The sequence below is a fragment of the Chelonoidis abingdonii genome, chromosome 1 (assembly GCF_003597395.2).
Source record: "Chelonoidis abingdonii isolate Lonesome George chromosome 1, CheloAbing_2.0, whole genome shotgun sequence".
Lineage (NCBI taxonomy): Eukaryota > Metazoa > Chordata > Testudines > Testudinidae > Chelonoidis > Chelonoidis abingdonii.
In genome coordinates this window covers 272,121,890-272,140,855 of record NC_133769.1, presented here as the reverse complement: position 1 = coordinate 272,140,855, position 18,966 = coordinate 272,121,890, and the positions used below count along the sequence as shown (strand labels likewise).

The 18,966-nt window shown below is 40.5% G+C and overlaps 1 protein-coding gene across 16 annotated transcripts in view; it reads right to left on the bottom strand.

The window, feature by feature from the left end:
• DOCK9 (dedicator of cytokinesis 9) overlaps window positions 1-18,966 on the bottom strand; it is a 334,214-nt gene that overhangs the window by 155,776 nt on the left and 159,472 nt on the right. For all 16 annotated transcript variants that reach the window (XM_075061515.1, XM_032771458.2, XM_075061519.1 and 13 more), the window contains exons 10-15: window positions 9,380-9,454; window positions 9,156-9,296; window positions 8,538-8,741; window positions 8,270-8,392; window positions 2,495-2,577; window positions 1,899-2,021 (exon numbers count right to left, since the gene is read on the bottom strand). In XM_075061515.1, the coding sequence (XP_074917616.1) occupies window positions 1,899-2,021; window positions 2,495-2,577; window positions 8,270-8,392; window positions 8,538-8,741; window positions 9,156-9,296; window positions 9,380-9,454 (749 nt within the window). The remainder of the gene's footprint in view (window positions 1-1,898; window positions 2,022-2,494; window positions 2,578-8,269; window positions 8,393-8,537; window positions 8,742-9,155; window positions 9,297-9,379; window positions 9,455-18,966) is intronic.

Sequence of the window (18,966 nt, the reverse complement as noted above, 5' to 3'; positions counted from 1 at the left end):
GGGAAGTGACTGGGGCGCCACCCTCAGGCACATCCTCAAAATGCCCATTTCTGGCTTCCTTTGCCTCTGGAGAACCAAGCTGGGCAGAGGAATGGGAAGATGAAGGGTTCTGCCATTTAAACCATTGTCACTGTCCTCCTTCCTGTAGCAGCTGGATCAGGGGACACCCCAGGACCTCGACGGAGGCAGAGGACACCGGGGACGGAATGGTTTTCTAGCCTGCTGAAGGATGTGTAGGCCCAAGGAATGGAGGGTGACATGGAAGTCTTTACAGCCATGGAGCCGTGCATCAGTCAGCTCTGAAAAGAGCCCTGCTCCCTCAAATGGGAGGTCCTGACGGGTAGCCTGCACCTCCTGGGACAGCCTGGAGGACTGCAGTCGGGAGCTGCCCGTCATGACCATGGCAGAGGCGACTACCCTGGCCACCAAGTCTGTAGTGTCCCAGGCCATCTGGAAGACGACTCTCGCCCTCTTCCATTAAGGCGGCGAACTCCTGGGCTTAGTCCATTGGGAGGCCCTCCTTGAACTTGTGATGGAGTTCCACAGGTTGAAGTTGTACCTGCCTAGCAGGGTGTGATGGTGAACTTGCAGGCTGGTTTTCTTGCCAAACAAATGCAGCCTCTTGGCATATTTATTTTTTGGTGTGCCGCTCGCCTGTCCCTGCCTGTCCCATTCGTAGACGGTGGACATGACCAGGTATCCTGCTGGAGGGTGGGTATACAGGTATTCAAAATCCTTTGCCGGAACATACTACTTCTTTTCTGCCTTCTTGGAGGTAGGTGGAATGGAAGAAGGAGTCAGCCACAAAGACTCAGCAATTTTTAGGACCCCAGGTGGACGGGCAATGCAACTCGGAGCAGGGTGGAAAAGGGTACAACACTGAAGAAATCATTGGACTCCTCCGTTAGCTCCTTGACCTCCAAGTCCAGGTTGGCAGCCACCTTTTTGAGCAAGGCCTGGTGCTCCTTGAAGTCATTGGGGCAGCTGCTTGTTTGCCAGAGGCCCACCACCAGGGACGACAAAGACTACTGCACTGCAGGGGAAGCGTCGGCTTCCCCTTGCTTGTCTGGGGATGGCTCCTTGGGCATTGGAGCCCACTGCACTGCTCCCACATCGTATTTGGCACCGTGCTCCGACTCTGGTGCCAGGGGCAGTTTGTCCAATGTGGCCTCGGAGGAATGGTGGGAGTATAACAGGTACACCCCACAGGTTTCTGTACTGTCACTGAGTGGGCCACTGCCCCTGCCTCCACACCGTCGCAGCGGCGCCGGTCTCATGGACCAGTAGTGATTCACCTTTTACAGGAGAGAGGCTGAACCCGTCAACGGCTTGGACGCACGTCCCCTGGAATAGTGGTTGAAACATGAAGGGACATATGAATCTTTAGCACATCTGGCACATAAATATCTTGCGACGCCAGCTACAACAGTGCTATGAGAACATCTGTTCTCACTTTCAGGTGACATTGTAAACAAGAAGAAGGCAGCATAATCTCCTGCAAATGAAAACAAACTTCTTTGTCTGAGTGATTGGCTGAACAAGAAGTAGGACTGAGTGGACTTGTACATAATTCTACATTTGTAAGTTCAATTTTCACGATAAAGAGATTGCACTACAGTACTTGTATTAGGTGAATTGAAAACTACTATTTTTGTTTTTTTACAGTGCAAATACTTGTAAACAAATAATAAATATAAGTTGAGCACCATACACTTTGTATTCTGTGCTGTAATTAAAATCAATATATTTTAAAATATAGAAAACATCCAAAAATATTTAAATAAATGGTATTCTATTATTATTTAATTGCTTGACAACCCTAATTTAAATGTATCATAAGAAAGGAACAATGAAGAAAGATATTAAACTTTTGTAATATTAAGAAATTATATACTCACTTCCTGAAATCTGCTAGCAACTTAAGCATGTCTTCATTTGAGAGTTTATTACTGTCTTGTCTGTAGAGAGCAGAAAATCTTGCATTTTTGTCCAGGGTTCCTGATGCATCTTTAAACAATGTCCTGAAAGTCAAATTCTCTCTTTAAATTTTGGTAACAAGAGGATACGGTAAAGAAACTACTTAGACTGTATCACATTCTATTAAGAATTTAATATTCTTAAAATTGTACCCAGGTGAGTTTCACCATATTCACAACTAATATTTTAATAAACAGAACAAGGACAAATTTTACTTTTCAGAAAAGCAAGAAAAAAAATGTCAGTGAAAAAAAGTTGGTAGAATTAAATTATTCATATGGTTAGGTGTTACAATCATCTACAATACCCGTCCCACCAAAAAACAGAAATTTAAGTCTCATTTGCCAAAAATCTATGACTGGGAGAAAGGGCCATACTGAAATAACCAAGAAAGAATGGATCCCACAAATAGGAAGTTGAATTTTGAGAAATGAGACTTACACTGCTATTTTGTAGGAAATTGTGTTAAATAATCAGCTAGAATAGTATAGTGAGTGACAAGAATTGCATCCCTTACCTAGCTGCCCAGGCAAATGGCATTCTATATTGTCCTAGTCTCTGACATGCCTGCTTAGCATTCTTCAACACTTTCTGTGCAACCTACAAATGATAATATATGTATATATATAAGAAGTTTAAAGTTCCTAAAATACAATGTAATCAATAAGATGAGGAGTTGAAGGTGCATAAAAAATTAACAAGTCTATGCTCAGACCAAGTAAAAAACAATTCTTAAAAGATTTGAACTTTTATCAGTATTATTAAATTCATGAGAAGTGGTAACAAAAATAATTAAACAAAACACAAATTATTTAATAGTTCCTTAAGGTATTAGCAGGACCTGCCATTCTCTGTGATTCCACCGGTGAAAAAGACCTAATCTGCTGACTCTTTGAAGGCACCTGTTTCATTCTGTAAGAAAATACTACCACTTCAGGCCCACTTGATCTTTGCCTTCTCTCTCCATCCATTGTATTGATTGCATCTCTGTAGTACCTTTAATAGTGCCTTCTACTGGATACGCTACAGAGATGCAATCAAAGGTCTAGATGAGGGAGGCAGAGAACAAGTCGGCTTGTAGTTCACCTTAGACTGGAGAAGAGGTCTTGGGGCTATGCCTCTCTCCTTCCACCTCTTACTTACAGAAAGCAAATGCTGCTTCTCTCTGCTCTGTGTCAAAATACTCAGCAGTATGTTTTGTCTGATTCTGTTGCAAGGAAATATATTTTGTGATTTGGATACCTTTTTTCTTTTAGAGCTATATTGTTGACATCTTTGCAGTATCTGCCATACAGAGGAAGGAGTTTTTGGTTATTGTTTGTTAATTTGTACGTGACCAAATGTTTATAGTCATCACTAGACTGCAAGAAAATGACAAGTGAAACAGAATGAAATAGAATTTTATGCAAAGCAGAAATGGGCCTTAAGACCCCACCAAATTCTATAAGGCCTTGAGTGTAACATACTAAATGAGGACACATTGACTAGATAAATATGCACTGGAGAGCCCCAGGTTTCATATGGTGTATATCCCTACACATACAAAGTTAACAGAAGGTTGGATTTGCAAAGTCAAGCACCCAAAAGTTAGATGATGACAGCAGACAACCGACAGACTGCCTGTGCAATTTAATTTGGCCTTTTTTCCCTTAAATAGAAGTCTCACCTATCATTACGTATGAAGTCTGTGGAAGAACCAGCAACAGAACCCAACTCTACTGCATCCCAGTCCAATTTCTTTTAGAAACCCTCACTGCTGTATTTATTTTCCATTCTATATGCTGAAAAATATTATAATTTACATTATAGTAGTCCCTAGGAATCTTGGGCATGGACCAGAACCACATTGTGCTAAACATTGTAAAAACAATAAAAAAGGAAGAAAAAAATGGACCCTGCCCCAGAGAGTGTATAAGACAAGAGGCAACAGATGGAAAGAGACAGATCAAAGGGAAAGTACAAGGAAACAACAAAAAAACATTGGCCAGCATGACAGGCAGTGTTCTCACCACACCAGCAGACAAGTTTTTTGAAGGCCTAAAGGCAAAGTAGAATTTTAAGGAGGGTTTTGAAGGAGGATAATGAATTAGGTTTGTGGATGTTTACAGGGAGCAAATCTCAAGCATGCGGGGCAGCGTTGAAAAAAGCACAAAGGTGTTTGTTTGAAAATGTATCCAGTGGGTGATTGAGATGTCGGTTTCCTTTCCCCTTCCTGATCCCTTTCCCTCCCTTCCCATTCATTTACTTTTGTCTCTTGTTCTGTTCTCTCCTTAATTTGGGACAAAAAAAGTCAGCAAAATATAAATTTTAAAAAGTGGGTGATGGAAGCTGACTTCATGGGCCTGTTGGAGGCAGGAGTCAACCTTCTGAAAGAGGTAAAAGGTAAGGTGGGGATAGGCCAGGAAGGGCCTTGAAAGTGAAGACAAGCTGCTTATATTTGATATAACAGAGAAGAGGGAACCAGTGAAGGGGTACATCAACAGGGCTGATGTGGTCAAAGCTATGGACTTGGAAAATTTGCTTTTATGCAGTATTCTGAGTGGTTATGAGTGGGACAAGACTGCATATGTCACGGCCAAAAATAAGGATATTGAAGTAATCAAGATATGAGATGATGAGAGCTTGGACGAGAGTGTGGATGGTCACACAAGGCTATGTCTACACAACACACCACTTTTGGTGACGTGTACTGTAGATGCAGCTATACATGTCAGTGAAAAGCTTCAGCTGCTACCCACTTGCCTTTTACTGTGGCAAGGAGCCTTTTCCCCACTGCCTCCACCTGCCATCCTTTCCTCGATGCTGGAGTCTTTCCTTGAGTAGAAAAGGGCTGCAAAAGGGAGCTAACAGCCTTTTCACACTCCCCCTGCAGCTGGAGCTTTTCCCTGCTGCCTCCCCCACCCTAGCCAGAGCCTTTTCCCATGGCATGGGAGGGCTCTAGCAGCAGGGAACTAGCAGAGTCTTTCCCTTTAGCAGGGAAGGACTCCAGAGGCAGAGAGTTGCCAAGCCTTTCCCCATGGTGGAGGAAGAGCTCCAGCAGTGGAGAGCTGCCTGAGCCTTTCTCCTCTGAATCCCCACTGCCGTGACTTTCCCCACTGCTGGAGTCTTACCATGTGGCGGAGAAGGGCTCTAGCACAGGGGAGATGCCAGAGTCTTCCCCTTCCGCCAAAGTCCTTACCTGCAGCAAGGAAGGGCTCCAGCAACAGGGGGAGGTTCAGGAAAAATCCCATAAACTGGTGGGCATTCTAACATCTGAGGCTCCACCTAGAATAGCGCTGTCAATAAATAAGGCTCTTTTAGAACCTACTAAGGTCCTCGGGCACAGTGGTTCTCAGCTGGGGATACATAAAATTCTTCCAGAGGGTTCCATCAATTTAGATATTTGCCTACCCCCACCCCCTTTTGTTTTAAAAAAAAAAGGCTACATATAAACCACTAGTGATGTCAGTACAAACAAATGTGCAGCTAAGGAGTCAGATGGGTCACCTTCATGGAAGCTGAAGTTACTGAGGAGGGATGTGGGCAATTCTGATGAGTGGAGAGAAAGTGAGCCAGGAGCTGAAATCAGAAAGGAAGGCTGATAGGGAGGTGTTGGATAGATGGTAGATGACAGCACTAAGGAGATGAGAATCAGATGCAGTGCTGTTCAGAAGAGGAGAAACAGCAGGGAGGGGAGGTGGAGGGTGGGAAGCAGCAGGAACAGGAGAAGAAAAGCCCAACATCCAAGGCAGGGAGTGAGAGAAAAGGCGTGGCCTCCATAAGAGAGGCTTACTAGAGGGGCAGCATCAGAGGAAGGGAACTGGGTCTCTGTGAAAGCCAGGAGTTGGAGGAAGCGATATATGAAGATGTCTTGGATGATTAGACTTTTTAGAGATGGAGTGGGTGAATGAATGAGGCAGGGATCCTGTAAAATAAATAGCATGAGACCACATAATTCAAGCTTGTATTATTATGAACACACACAGGGAGCAAGGTGAAATAAAAGTTGCACAGGTAACTTTAATTATGAAATTTCCTAATTTCTGAGTGTTTGACTTGGAACCATAGCTTTCTTTTAACTGAGTTTTGAGAGTGCAATTTCCTAAATTTGTTTGTTTAATGAAGACAACAAATCCTATCACATGGCCCCCACATGGATCATCAGCAAGGCTGGAATCCAGTACCTTTAGATGTGTAGCAGACCTCTACCACTTGAACTACAATAGTAGCTGGTAGCAGTAGTAAGCTGCTATCTTCTGTGGATCAGCAACTAGAGAGGGTTACAACATCCAGTTTGCCAGTGGATTATAAAGTTATTTGCTAGACAGCAAAGGAATGTTGACTGATGCATCCTGAATTCTAGTGGTTACACATAGATCAGTCAAGCAAATAGATTGGCAACATTCATTGTGATAGGCAGTGTGCCTTGGATAAGACTTGCATACCTCATATTAGAGAAAACTCTTTTCCCAGCTCTGCCACCATGATCTTATGCAACTTCTCAGTTACCCCATCCGTAAATATGGGCAATTACATTTGTATCTTAGGAGACTGACAAATGTGAGGCTTTCATCAATAGTAAGACTATGCAATTCACAACCCTTTACACTAGTTGGGAAGAACTGAGACAAGAACTAATGATTTTGCTCCAGGCCAACACACCTTCTCCTAGGCCAAAGAGTCTGCTGGTTCTGTTTTCCCTATCAGAAGCACTAACTCTGTGGGGCATGGACGCATACTCAATGAAGCTGATGTGTAAAAAGGTCTGTGAGAGATGGAAAAATTGATTTTGTTTAATTTTGCTGAAAAAATTTAACCTGGGACAGAGAGCAAGAATAGAAAAATTTCAGCCCAAACAGTTAAACTTAGATAGTCTTACATAAGCAACTGAAAATGGGGTTATAATGAAACACATGGTAGGCAACCCTAACAAGTGTTGCTACCAGTTCCATCTATAATAAAGGACATGATTTTGCTCTAGTGCTGGGTACCAAATCAAGAGAAAGAATACTGCAGGCCAAATTAAGTCTACTCACGGCTAAGGGCCTTGTAAATAAAGGCCACCAAAAATAAGTCTGATTTTTTTGTTTAAATCTTTCTTTGACTACTAGTCAGAATATGTTTTAGAAATTATTTTGAAGAATTATTTATTTTTATTATTTTGGGGAAGTTCTATGGCCTGTGTTATACAGAAGGTCAGACTAGATAATTGCAATGGTACATTTTCTGGATTTGGAATCTATGAATTAATGGCTTCCTAGATTGTAAAACTGCTTGTTACTAGTGACAACGATAAAAATGCTGCTTACAAAACACAGATAATTTAGTTTGATATATGCTAAGATGGACTGAAACATATAATGCTCATTAAGATGAATGCAAGAATCTTTATATTAACTGGTAACAGGGATCATTATTTGTCTGTTGAATACTATACTCTGAAGCTTCCCTCTTCCCTGTTATATTTTGCACTGTGGAAAATAGGAAAAAATAGTTCAACAGTAGCTGACTGGAGCTGTAACAGATATGTTTATGTCTTGCAACCTTTGGGCCTGTGACAAAGTACCAGACATTTTTTAGTTACTGCAGTTGAAACTCTTGTTTTATTACTTCAATTTCAGTTGCTATTGCTTGTCAGAAAAGACAAATAGCAAAAATAGCTTCTTAAATGGTGCATTTCAGAAGACAAACGAATGCATACTATTGTCTGCCTGATGGAATCTAATTGGACAAAAAATGTTTAACATGTAAATATATATAGAGGATTTAAGCCACTATAGTGATTCTAAAATGGAATAACCGAAAAATCTAAGTAAGTCACAAAGCAGCAAAGAATTTGAGTAGGTATATAACAAGTTAAATATAGGGGAACAGATTTGTTCATGTGTATGTAAAAACACATTTAGGCTTGTGAAACCCTGGAGTTTTCCTATACTTCTGAAAGTCTGTCCCATTCTATATATTCTAAATGCTCAAAAAATATCAAAACTTTTAGTTTTGAAGTTCTATGACTATTATTTTGTAAAATCTCTTTAATGACCATGTAAAAGACTATAAAAAGCACTGTATACAAACAAATTTTACAGTACACAAGCTAATCTTAACATTTTAAAAGCAATATGAACAAATTTATCTATGACACTTTAATTAAAGCCATCAGATAGCTAAATAAGAAACTGTGCCATACAAAATTAATCTAAACATTTTGGCTATCCAAACCATGGAATCCAACTTTTTGAGATTTTTAGCGATAACACCACAGAGTAATTTTGTCTAAGCATTTTACCAACACGATTTTTAAAAGATACAGTACCTTAGAAGAGTCTGAACTTTTCATATATGGCTCAGCACAGTGCGTAACACTTCCCTGCAGTACTTTTTCTATTCTTGCCACAAGAAATATATCAGGATGTGGACATGTAACTGAGAATATTACCTAAAATAAATATATATATACACAGATATTATATATTCACAGTTTCCTTTTTTTAAATCTACAACCAGTGGAAAAGCTATTTGAAATGTGTCAGATAACCCACTGCTCTTGTTCTGAATCAGAACTTTATATTGTTTCTCCTTACCTGTTTAGGATATTGCAAGATAGACTCATGGACAACATCTTGAGTCCTGTGTAAGTAATCACCACTGGCATTCATCAGTTGCTGTGTTGCATTAGATATCATGTGCCTCACCGAGACGTGGTTCAAGTCAACATGGAAATCTGCTGAAATCTTCTGATTGTTTTTAATATCAAACAATGACAATGTGACAAAAAAAGGTTCTACCTAGACATTAAAAAGTGTGAAAAAGGTTATCACCAGCATACCCAAAAGATTATCTGCAAATACAGATGCGTATTGACATACAAATGCAAAAGAAATGTGTCTACTGTACCGCTGTACATTAGTTACAAAGATGAGCCACCATTCTTTGACTATTATACCCATGATATAAAATACAGTGAAGAAATAACACTTTCATTAACAGCACAGAAGCAGCAGCTACAAAAGCTTTACAAGGGATTCATGCTTTTTTTCATTTTAATGGATTAATCAGCAGCAAAAAAAAAAAACAACCTTATTCCTAACAGTATCTGAGATTTATTGGTCTAAAGTGTATTGTCAACTAATGCCAATATTAAGAGGTTAACTAATATATATCTGATACATAAAGGCAAAGTATTTACATAAAGAATTTACATTTGTTGTTGGTCCTTCTTCATTTTCAGCAACACAGCTTTGCAGATTGAAAGATAAGTCATTACACTTCACTAGAATCCTTCTCCCAAATTTCTCTTCAAATGGCTTCACTTCTGGTTCAATACCCGAAAAGTCAAGTTTCTTTAAAAGGAAACAAAAATGACAACTGTTCATATGTTGTACCTTGTACAACGAGAAACATTTATTATTTTAAAATGTCAAACCTGTGCATCTGGATCCAAGACAAAAAGTTTAACTCTGTTTTCACTTTTGAATTTGATTTCTGCATCTCTGGAACTCTGCCAAAAATAAAGTCACAATTTTATATTTATAATTTAAACATTATGATCAAATAAACATTGTCTTAAAAGTTGTTAATATTCTACAATTTTGGTTGTAAACTATTTAGTTTTAATCCATGGGGTTTTTTTCCCCATTAAACTGAGCTTTAAAGTTTACCCATATCTGCTTTAAGCATTATATAATAAAGTGTGAACTTGTGGCCACTTATGGTCCCCCAGCCCTCTTACTACAGAACAATACATATGTCACAAAGAAAGATGCTTTGTATAATTTTATGCCTTGTATAAGTTTTGACAAAAATTATTGGTGCTATGTAGCTCTCATATACTGTAGTACTTTTAAATCTTAAATCACTGTAACAAAGGTGCTTTACACAAACAAAAATTATCTTTGCATGGAGGTTAAAGTTCAGAACTATACTAAGTCCACTAGATCACTCAGGAAGCCACAGGTTAACTATGTTAGGAATCACAATCACAGCAAATTCCGAAACCTCCAACTGCCAAAGAAGTGGTTTTCCTGTGGGTGGCAGGAAAAATAAGAACACCTATAGATGACTGTGTATAGCTGAGTACTGACATCACTCCTTTGAGTGTCCCATCACTTGTACGGAATTTATGGATTCCTACTCATCAACCCCAAAACTAGAGCAAGTCAGAATAAAATATCGTGACAAAAAATGATAAATATAGTTTACTTTCATTGTAAGAGAGTTCATTTAAATGGATATTTTACCATTTTTTAAAGTCAGTTGGCAAACATGTACCTCAGGTAGTGGGCAAGTGGCTGAATATAGCAGCCAAATTACCTTTGCAGTACAGCTAGTACTTTAGAATTGTAGCCATCCGAAAAGGGACATGTAATCTTAATCCAGGTCTACCTTTTTTTAAAGCAAGTACAGACTACATTTTAAGAGAGGTTGTTTTGGTCATCACATCTCAACCTCCTATTCATGACTACACAGACCATCTTCACTCCCATCTGCAATCTCATTATATCACTTTGACAACTATAACTGTTGCTTAAATAAATTTTGCATACAATTTTATATTGTGGTAGCCTCCAAGAGACTGGGGCCCCATTATGCTAAGCACTATACAAACACAGAAAAATTACAATCTCTATCCCAAAGAGTTTATAATCTTAAAAAGAGATAGATGTCATAACTAAAGCTACGATTTTGTCATGGAGGTCACGGAAGTCACAGAATCTGTGACTTCCAGAGACCTCTGTGACATTTTTGCTTCAGACCCAGGGTGGCGGCGCATGAGCTGTCACCTGGTGGGGCTCCCCTACAACTCCCAGCTGCTATAGGCGGCAGGATCTCCTTCCCCATCAGCTGATGCCTCACCACTGAGGAGACCCCACAGCCCCCAGATGCTACTGCAAAAGGTGGAACACACCCTCCCTCAGCCCCCAGCTGCCACTGTGGAAAGCAGACTCCCCCCACACTTACAGCCTCAGGCATTATGGGGACTTGCAGCTCGCAGATGCCCCTGTGGGTGGCAGGGGGACCCTGCAGCTCCCAGTCACCACAGGCAGACGCCACAGCTCCAAGCTGCTGCCAGCTGCAGGGAGGACCCCACTCTCTCAGCCACTGTGTGTGTGGGGGACCCTGGACACTCCTCCCTCCCCATTTTGTCATAGTTATTTTTTAATAAAAGTCAGGGACAGGTCACAGTCTTCCATGCATTTTTGATTATTGCCCGTGACCTGTCCCTGACTTTTACTAAAAATAACCATGACAAAATCTTAGCCTTAATCATAACAGATGGTGAGACAATCAAGGGTGTCTCAACAGGGAACGGGAAAGAGAGTAACAAAAATTCAGTGTGCACAGTTCTTAGCCAATCAGTAGCCATAATCATAAAACTCATCACCTGCCTAGCCCTTGTCAGATGAAGTTAAAACTGTGAAGGGTTTTAAAAGTTATGATAAAACTTTTGTGTACGATGCATTGGAAGGGCAGGAGTTAGTGCAGAGAACCAAAGAGGAGGATGATCTAGTCACAGAGATGTCTGCAGAACAAACATTTTGAATGGACTTAAGGAATCAAAGCTGTAGCCACTGAGGCCAAAGAAAGATACTGCAGCAGTTAAGGCTTGACATGATCATGGCTTGGACAAAACTTTTGGCTGAGAAAGCAGAGAGGAAAAGTCAAATCACTGAAACATTGCACAAGAACAAAAGGTACAACAGATACAACCTGGATATGGGATCAAGGAGTCAAAAATGAAGCCATGGCTCCCTCCTCTCTATTGTTTCCAATACCTCCCTCCCTATCATTTCTTACACTGTACTGAAAGATCAGTTCCTGCCTCCATCACCCATTTGTTGCATTTTCAAACAAGCACTTTCATGCGTTCTTCTATGCTGCCCACCATACCAAAGAAAAGTTCCCCATAAACATATCCAAAAGTAACGCATTATCCTCCTTCATAACCTTTCTTTAAAAAAATGGTTGCCTATCTCTCCTAACATGTTGCTCATGATCATTCCATTCTAGGTGTGTGTGCTCACCACATATACTGTTGCCGGAAGTTTTCCCCTAGTGTATCTGTAGGGTTGGCTATTGCGCTTCTGGAATGGCACGTGTATGTGCCGGTATAAGGAGCCCCCCCTCCTTAACTTCCTTCTTCTGCTGAGGATGCCTGCACCCTTGTGGAATTAGCTGTTATCAGTGGAGGTGAAACCTTCACCTGTTTGTAGCAGACACAAAGGCTGACGGTGATCCAGGAAGAAATTCTCTAGGATGATATTAGGATCACTTTCATCCTGTCAGCCGACACCACGGAAAGCTGAGTTGACCTACGCCAGGGCTTGGTTCGCTCAAGGTAGAAGGCTAAGGCCTGTCTGACATTGAAAGTATGCAGGCGCCTCTCTTCATTCAAGTTTTGCTGTTTTGGAAAGAACACTGGCAGGAAGATATCCTGGTTGACATGGAAGTGCAACACCACCTTTGGTCTGAAGGCCAGTGGCACAGCTGGATCTTGTCCTTGTAGAAGACCATGTAAGGGGTTCTGAGGCTAGAGCCGTGATCTCGGAGATCCGTCTTGCCAAGCAGATCGCTACAAGGCAGGCGACTTTCCACGATAGATGTAGAAGTGAGCAGGATGTTGAGGGCTCAAAAGGGGAGCTGCTGAGCTTAGAAAGGACTACATTGAGGTCCCAATGGGGGGACTGGGTCCCGGATGTGTGGAAAGAGTCTTTCCAGGCCCTTGAAGAATCTGATAGTCAGATGAAGCAGGTATTCCACGATGGATTGCAAAGATGACTGTGCCGAGAGATTCAGACATTCGGCAAGTGAAGCGCTTCCATTTAGCCAGGTAAGTAGCTCCAGTGCAGTGTTTTCTGCTTTCCAAAATAACCTGGTGGACTTGTCCGGAGAAAGCCAGTTCCTCAAGGTTTAAACATGCAGCATTCATGCTATCAGGTGCAGACAGGCAAGATTCTTATACTGGCGTGTATGCGTGCCATTCTAGAGGGCACTATGGCTGGCCCTACAGATATCACTGGGGAAAAGTTCTGGCACCAGTGCATGTGGTGAGCACACACACCTAATATGGAATGGACATGAATAAGTGCTTAAAGAACTTTTCTTTGTCGGGATACCTAAAAAAAAACCCTAGTAACAGCTAAAATGCTGGTTTCTGAGACCACATTGTATCATGCTGACCAATACTGTCTCATTATTTCCTTGCACTCCCTTGTTTGTATGTATCCATTTGTTGTCTCTCACCTTATACTTAGCTTGTAATTTCTTTGGGGTAGGGACTGTTTTTTTATCATGTGTTTGTACAGAGCTTAGCACAATGGACTCCTGGTCCATGACTGAGGTTGAGGTACTACAACAATACAAACAACAGCACTTTTATAGGCTTACGTGAAATGGAGGATTCTGGTGCTTTCCCTACTGATAGACAAAGGGAAGATAGGGAAGAGCTTTGGAGGAAGATCAAGAACTCAGTTTTGGGAACGTTATGTTTCAGTAGATAGTTTGACATTCAATGGAGATATCAAAGACAGTCCACAATGTTATAGTTGACGAAGGGAGACAGGTCCAGAATAGACAAGTAGATTTCAGAGTCCACCATAAAGATGGTGGTCAAAACCATGATTGCAAATGAGATTACCCACACAAAAAAGGCTTTAGAGGGAATAGAGGAAAAGGAGCTAAGGATGGAGCCCAAGAAATCCACACCAAAAGAGGAAGAGGAAATGATGATCCAAAAAAATCAGATTCTGAAGGAGTTATCCAAGAGGTAGGAAGGAAGATGGAGTCAACAAACCCCCCAGGCATGACACAATTTCAAGTGGAGGAGCATGGTCAACTGTGTCAAAGGCAACCAAATAGGCCAAGAAGGGTGGATTAATTTAAATCAAACCAATTTAAATCACAGACTTTAATCATGATTTAAATAAGCAAGCAGAAACCTTGATTTAAATAATCTATTTTAATCATGCTTTGCATTTGTACTTTTTAGTTATTTTCTTGGCTCTCATTAATTGGTAATTATTAAAACAAGTTAGTTTACAACTAAATTATAGCCTTACATTTGGTGCTTTTATTTCCCACTAACCAGGAGGATACAGTATATCTATACTCATTTATTTAAGCAACTATATACATTATTTACATTTACTCATATTCCTAATTTTAACTTTATTTTATTATGTTGGAAAATGATGTATGATGCATTTCTTATTTACTATATTATTATTAATTTTTTACTTGTGATTTCTGCCAAGCTTTTTGGACGGAAATGCAAATTCAATTAAAAATGCACAAAAAATAGCATTTCTATTTTTTTAATTAAATAAAAAAGCTACCTTAAATGTGCTGGATATATGAGAAAAAAGTTTATAGGAAAGTTTATCAAAACATGTTTTGCATTCAAAACAAACTGATTTATTAAACAGAGGAAGTATTATTGGTAGTTAATTAACGGAACTGGTTGTTTGTGGTCACCATATCCTTCAAAATTCTAGATCTGGTAGATTTCAACCTTTCCCACCTAGTTTGTATTGATAGATTGTAAAAGGAAAGCAAGCTTACCTACTATTTGAACTCCAAATTGGTTTATTAACTTTGAATGAACTAGTCATTGAAGTGAACTACTGGAATAAACAAATGAAGAAAACTGTCTTTTTGCATCTGCAGAAGAGGCTACTGCTGTCAAAAGCTGGTTTTACAGTTTGACTTTCTTCAAATGTTGGCAAACATATACTGTTTAATATTTTTATATTTAAAAGATTTTCATAGATTATAAGGAGTTTAGGCCTTAACATAAACTGTTAATTTTAAATATAGTTTTAAATAGTTGTTTTTTAAATAAACTTGCATTTAATTTTAAAAGTCATCCATTTTTATCCACCGAGGCCAGTGAAGATGAAGATGGAGTTACCAGCACTGAAATTTGGCCAGAAAGCGTTCATTACACACCTTGACAAAACCTTCTTATTCATTTCTGGGGATGAAAGGGGGTGCGGGGGGAAGGTGACAGTGTCTACTTTGGCTTTCTATTTTATCCATCTTTGTTCTGTTTTTCTCAGTTGGAATGCAGGGAACAGACAGTTCCATGAGAACAGCCACCTCTCTGCAGACCACCTGCAAATGTTTTGTAGACCATAGCTTGGGAACTTCTTTTTGATTCCCACTGTAACAGTCTCCTGTGGTAAAAATCTTGAGAAAAATAATCAGAAGAAAAGCGACTAATCCTATTTATCTTTCTCTACTTCATGCTCTTAACACTCAGGGAAAGGCTGTACAAACAAACTAAACTGTTAGGCAGAACCCTTCGACGTCTAAAATAATATTGCTTTTTTTTTTTTATCTATAGAAAAGAAAAAATAAGGGGTCGGGAAAATCAGAGGAACATTTTTAAAAGAAATGCAGAAAACAAGGAAGGCGTTATCAGGTGGGGGAAAAAAATGAAAAAGGGGAAGAGAAACATACTGAGCAGAAATTAGAATGGTGGTGCTATCATTGGCAATCCACATATTTTGCCCACTGAGAGGAATAACATAACACCAGAATTAGGGATAAGCCACAACAGTATATATTTTGGGAAGAAGTCCAATGGTTGGGGCATTAGTTTGGGACTTGGGAGACCTGAGTTCTATTTTCTGCTCTGTCACAAACCTTCCACTGTGGCTCTCAGTAAATTATTTAGCCTCTGTGCCTCAGTTTTCCCATCTGTAAAACGGGAAGAGTACTTAAATTAGTATTTAATAGTGATTTAAGCTTTTAAATTCAATTTATCTTGACCAGGAGGCATTAACTCTAAGAGGTAATGCTGACATCTAGACAGGTACAGTCCAGGTGTTCTAATGTACAAGTGTTACACAACCTCTGACACAAAAATATGGTAAGCCTAACATTTTCAAGTTTATGCAGCTTGGCACACAACTCCAAGAGATGCATATTTGCATTTCAGAATATTGTACATTATTGTTATTTTTGTATCAAAACTCAATCTTCCTGTCCATTACATGCTGTTTAGCAATATTTCAATTACAAAGAAGAAGACAGTGACAGGAAGCAGGAGATTTGGTGCTATACTATTCTTATTAGGGTCCAAAAATCAGCTAAAGAGAGCCAAGTGTTTTACATGACACCCCTTGATGGCTTCCTTTAGAGGAATGGTAGAGAGATCAACATATCAGATATACTGGCAGCAGAGGGACACCACTAGATAACCTGATACAGATGGAAAACAGAAGACAAGGACCCTTCAGAGGAGCTGACTGCACACAAGTAATCCAATCAAAACACAGTGAGTGCACTAACAAAATGGTACAAAATTATTTTGTATCTATTTCTCAGCAGGAAAAATCTATATGCTAGAAAGAAAATATTAGAGCAAGTTTTACAGGGTATCATTTAAGTAGCAAGAAAGAACTACACTAGGAGAGAATGAGGGAGGTATTTTCTGGAAAAAATATTTTGAAAGAAACAATGCAAAGTAAACTGGATGCATGGAATAACAAACCATCACTGCCCCAAGAAATAGTAAAAACAACATACCAGAAAAAAAACCTAACACAAATATATAGACTAAGAAGTCAAAACAACTCCCATCAAAAGTTCATGGAAACAGGAAGTGGCATTTTCAGTTTTAGTAAAACTAAAACTGGCTTTAGTAAGCAGATACAAAACAGACTTGAATAAAAGCAAAATCCTAACGTCATCTAGAGAGCTAAACATTCTTTTTTAAAGATTTTATATTCTAAAGAAAGAAACAAATATTTATTGTACCATCAAAAGATCAAGTTTTATATTCATTTTCTAAATTGTCTTCCATAGACTAACAAACTTAGTTCCTTTGATTCTATAGAACTATGCAAAGGAAAATTCTGTATTTAAAAATTTGATTGCGAATGATGATACAATTTCATTTTCAGTATATTAGAAAAATGCAACTGAACTAGTCTCAACCCAAACAATTATAGATTTATTTTCTTGTACTATTGGCCACGCTTTACAGACTTTGTATATATAAAGTAACTTTCTGCAAAATCTGTAAAATGATTCTCTACTTATTCTACAAAAGTGATGCAGACAAATGAAGGCAGCAAGACTGGTTCTGAGTACTATACTGCTAAATTATTCTGACTGAATTAAGAAATATAGTCTCCAATATCACTAGGGTGTTTTAGTAACATCATGATCATTTTTTGTAAAGTGGGTACTAATAAAGCTAACACTGATGAATTTACTACCTAATTCCAACACAAAAATGCTATTGATTTATAATGAATTCATTCTCTAACACTATTCCCTTACATTTTAGAACATGGAACACGAATAGGGAAGGCTCAAAGTTGAGGCTCATCAGAGCATTGTCCAGGTTAAAGATGTTAACTGTTGGCATCTCTAACATGGTATGGGGTCATCTGCTTCAAATGCCTACCAACTTTCCTGTAAGAATCATCTTCAACTCTGACCCAATGAAAGCAAGATGAAAAGACATGCTCCCCACCCCCAGTCAGTCACCTGTCCCTCACAGGTATCCTATTCTATAACACACCAAATTTGGGTCTGTGCAGACCATCATGGAGGAACATAACACGTTCAGTGGCGTCTACACTGTCCCAACTTATAGCATGAGAAATAATCAATTACCAGCCTTATATAAACTACACGCACAGCACTGGGTTAACTGGCTTTAGCATAAATATGCTTCAGAACTTATTTGATTGTATTAAAATGTTAAAGAGAGAAATGTGCCTGCATATAAATCTTAAGCCAGGAGCTATTTTGCTTCCACAAGCAGAAAATGAAGGCACTCAAGAGCGCCTACTGCCCTGAGAGCTGCTAAGTTTTAAGAGCCCCTGGGCTATCTGGCTGCTTCCATCAGCTCTGTGGTACTGGGAAGCCATCATTTACCTTTACTGACTTCTAAATTTTTTTTTTTTTTTTTAAGAAGTAAAACAACTTTATAGTTCAGCTATTAAAGCATATCAGTATGCACTATTTTATTTATACACTTAAGTGCATAAAACTTTATACAATACCCGGTTAGGCTATTAGCAAATTAACTTCTATCTCCACACTATACTTTAGAACAGAGGCGGGCAAACTTTTTGGCCTGAGGGCCGGCATCGGTTTTGGACATTGTATGCGGGGGGCTGGTTTAGGGGAGCGGGGTTCCTCGCCTGGCCACCACCCTCTATCTCACCGCCTCCCTGTGGACTTCCTGCCCATCCAACCCTCCCTTTCCTAGATTGTCTCCTGCACCCATCTGGCGACCCTACCCATACAACACACCACAACAACCACCGCTCGTCCTGCTCCTCTGACTGACCCTCTTACCCGCTGCCCGCTGCCCCGCTCACTCCGTCATCCAACCTCCCCGTTCCTGATTGCCCACCGGGACTCCTTGCCCCAAGTCCAAACTACCCCTCTTTTCTCGCTGTCCATGACGATCAGGACTCTGCCCTGAACTGCCTCCCCGCCACCCCATTCCGTACCCTCCCTTCCTCTGACTGCCTCCCAGACCACTGCTCCCATTCAACCCCCCTGTGCCCCGCCCTCTGACTGCCCCGATCCCTATCCTCATTCCTGCTTCCTGACCACCACCCCGAACTCCCCTGCCCTCTATTCAATGCCCCTGCTCCCTGCCCCCTTACCACACTGCCTGGAGCACTGGTGGCCGGAGCCAGCCACACCGTCGCCACTGGGCTCTGCAGCTGCACTGCCCCAGGAGCTCACAGCCCTGCTGCCCAGAGCACTGCACCAGCAGCAAGGCAAGCTGAGGCTGCGGGGGAGGGGAAACAGCAGGGGCAGGGCCTGGGCTAGCCTCCCGGGACAGGAGCTCAGGGGCCAGGCAGGAGGGTCCCATGGGCCGTAGTGTGCCCATCTCTGCTTTAGAAGATTCTCCCACGCACTTATTTCACTACCCTACAGAGTTTTTAACTCTTCAGAGACAAGAGACTTGTAGAGTTAGGAACTTCACAAGATGGTAAGCACTAAGGGAGGCAGCCTCCATGACAGCTAGAAAGAGTT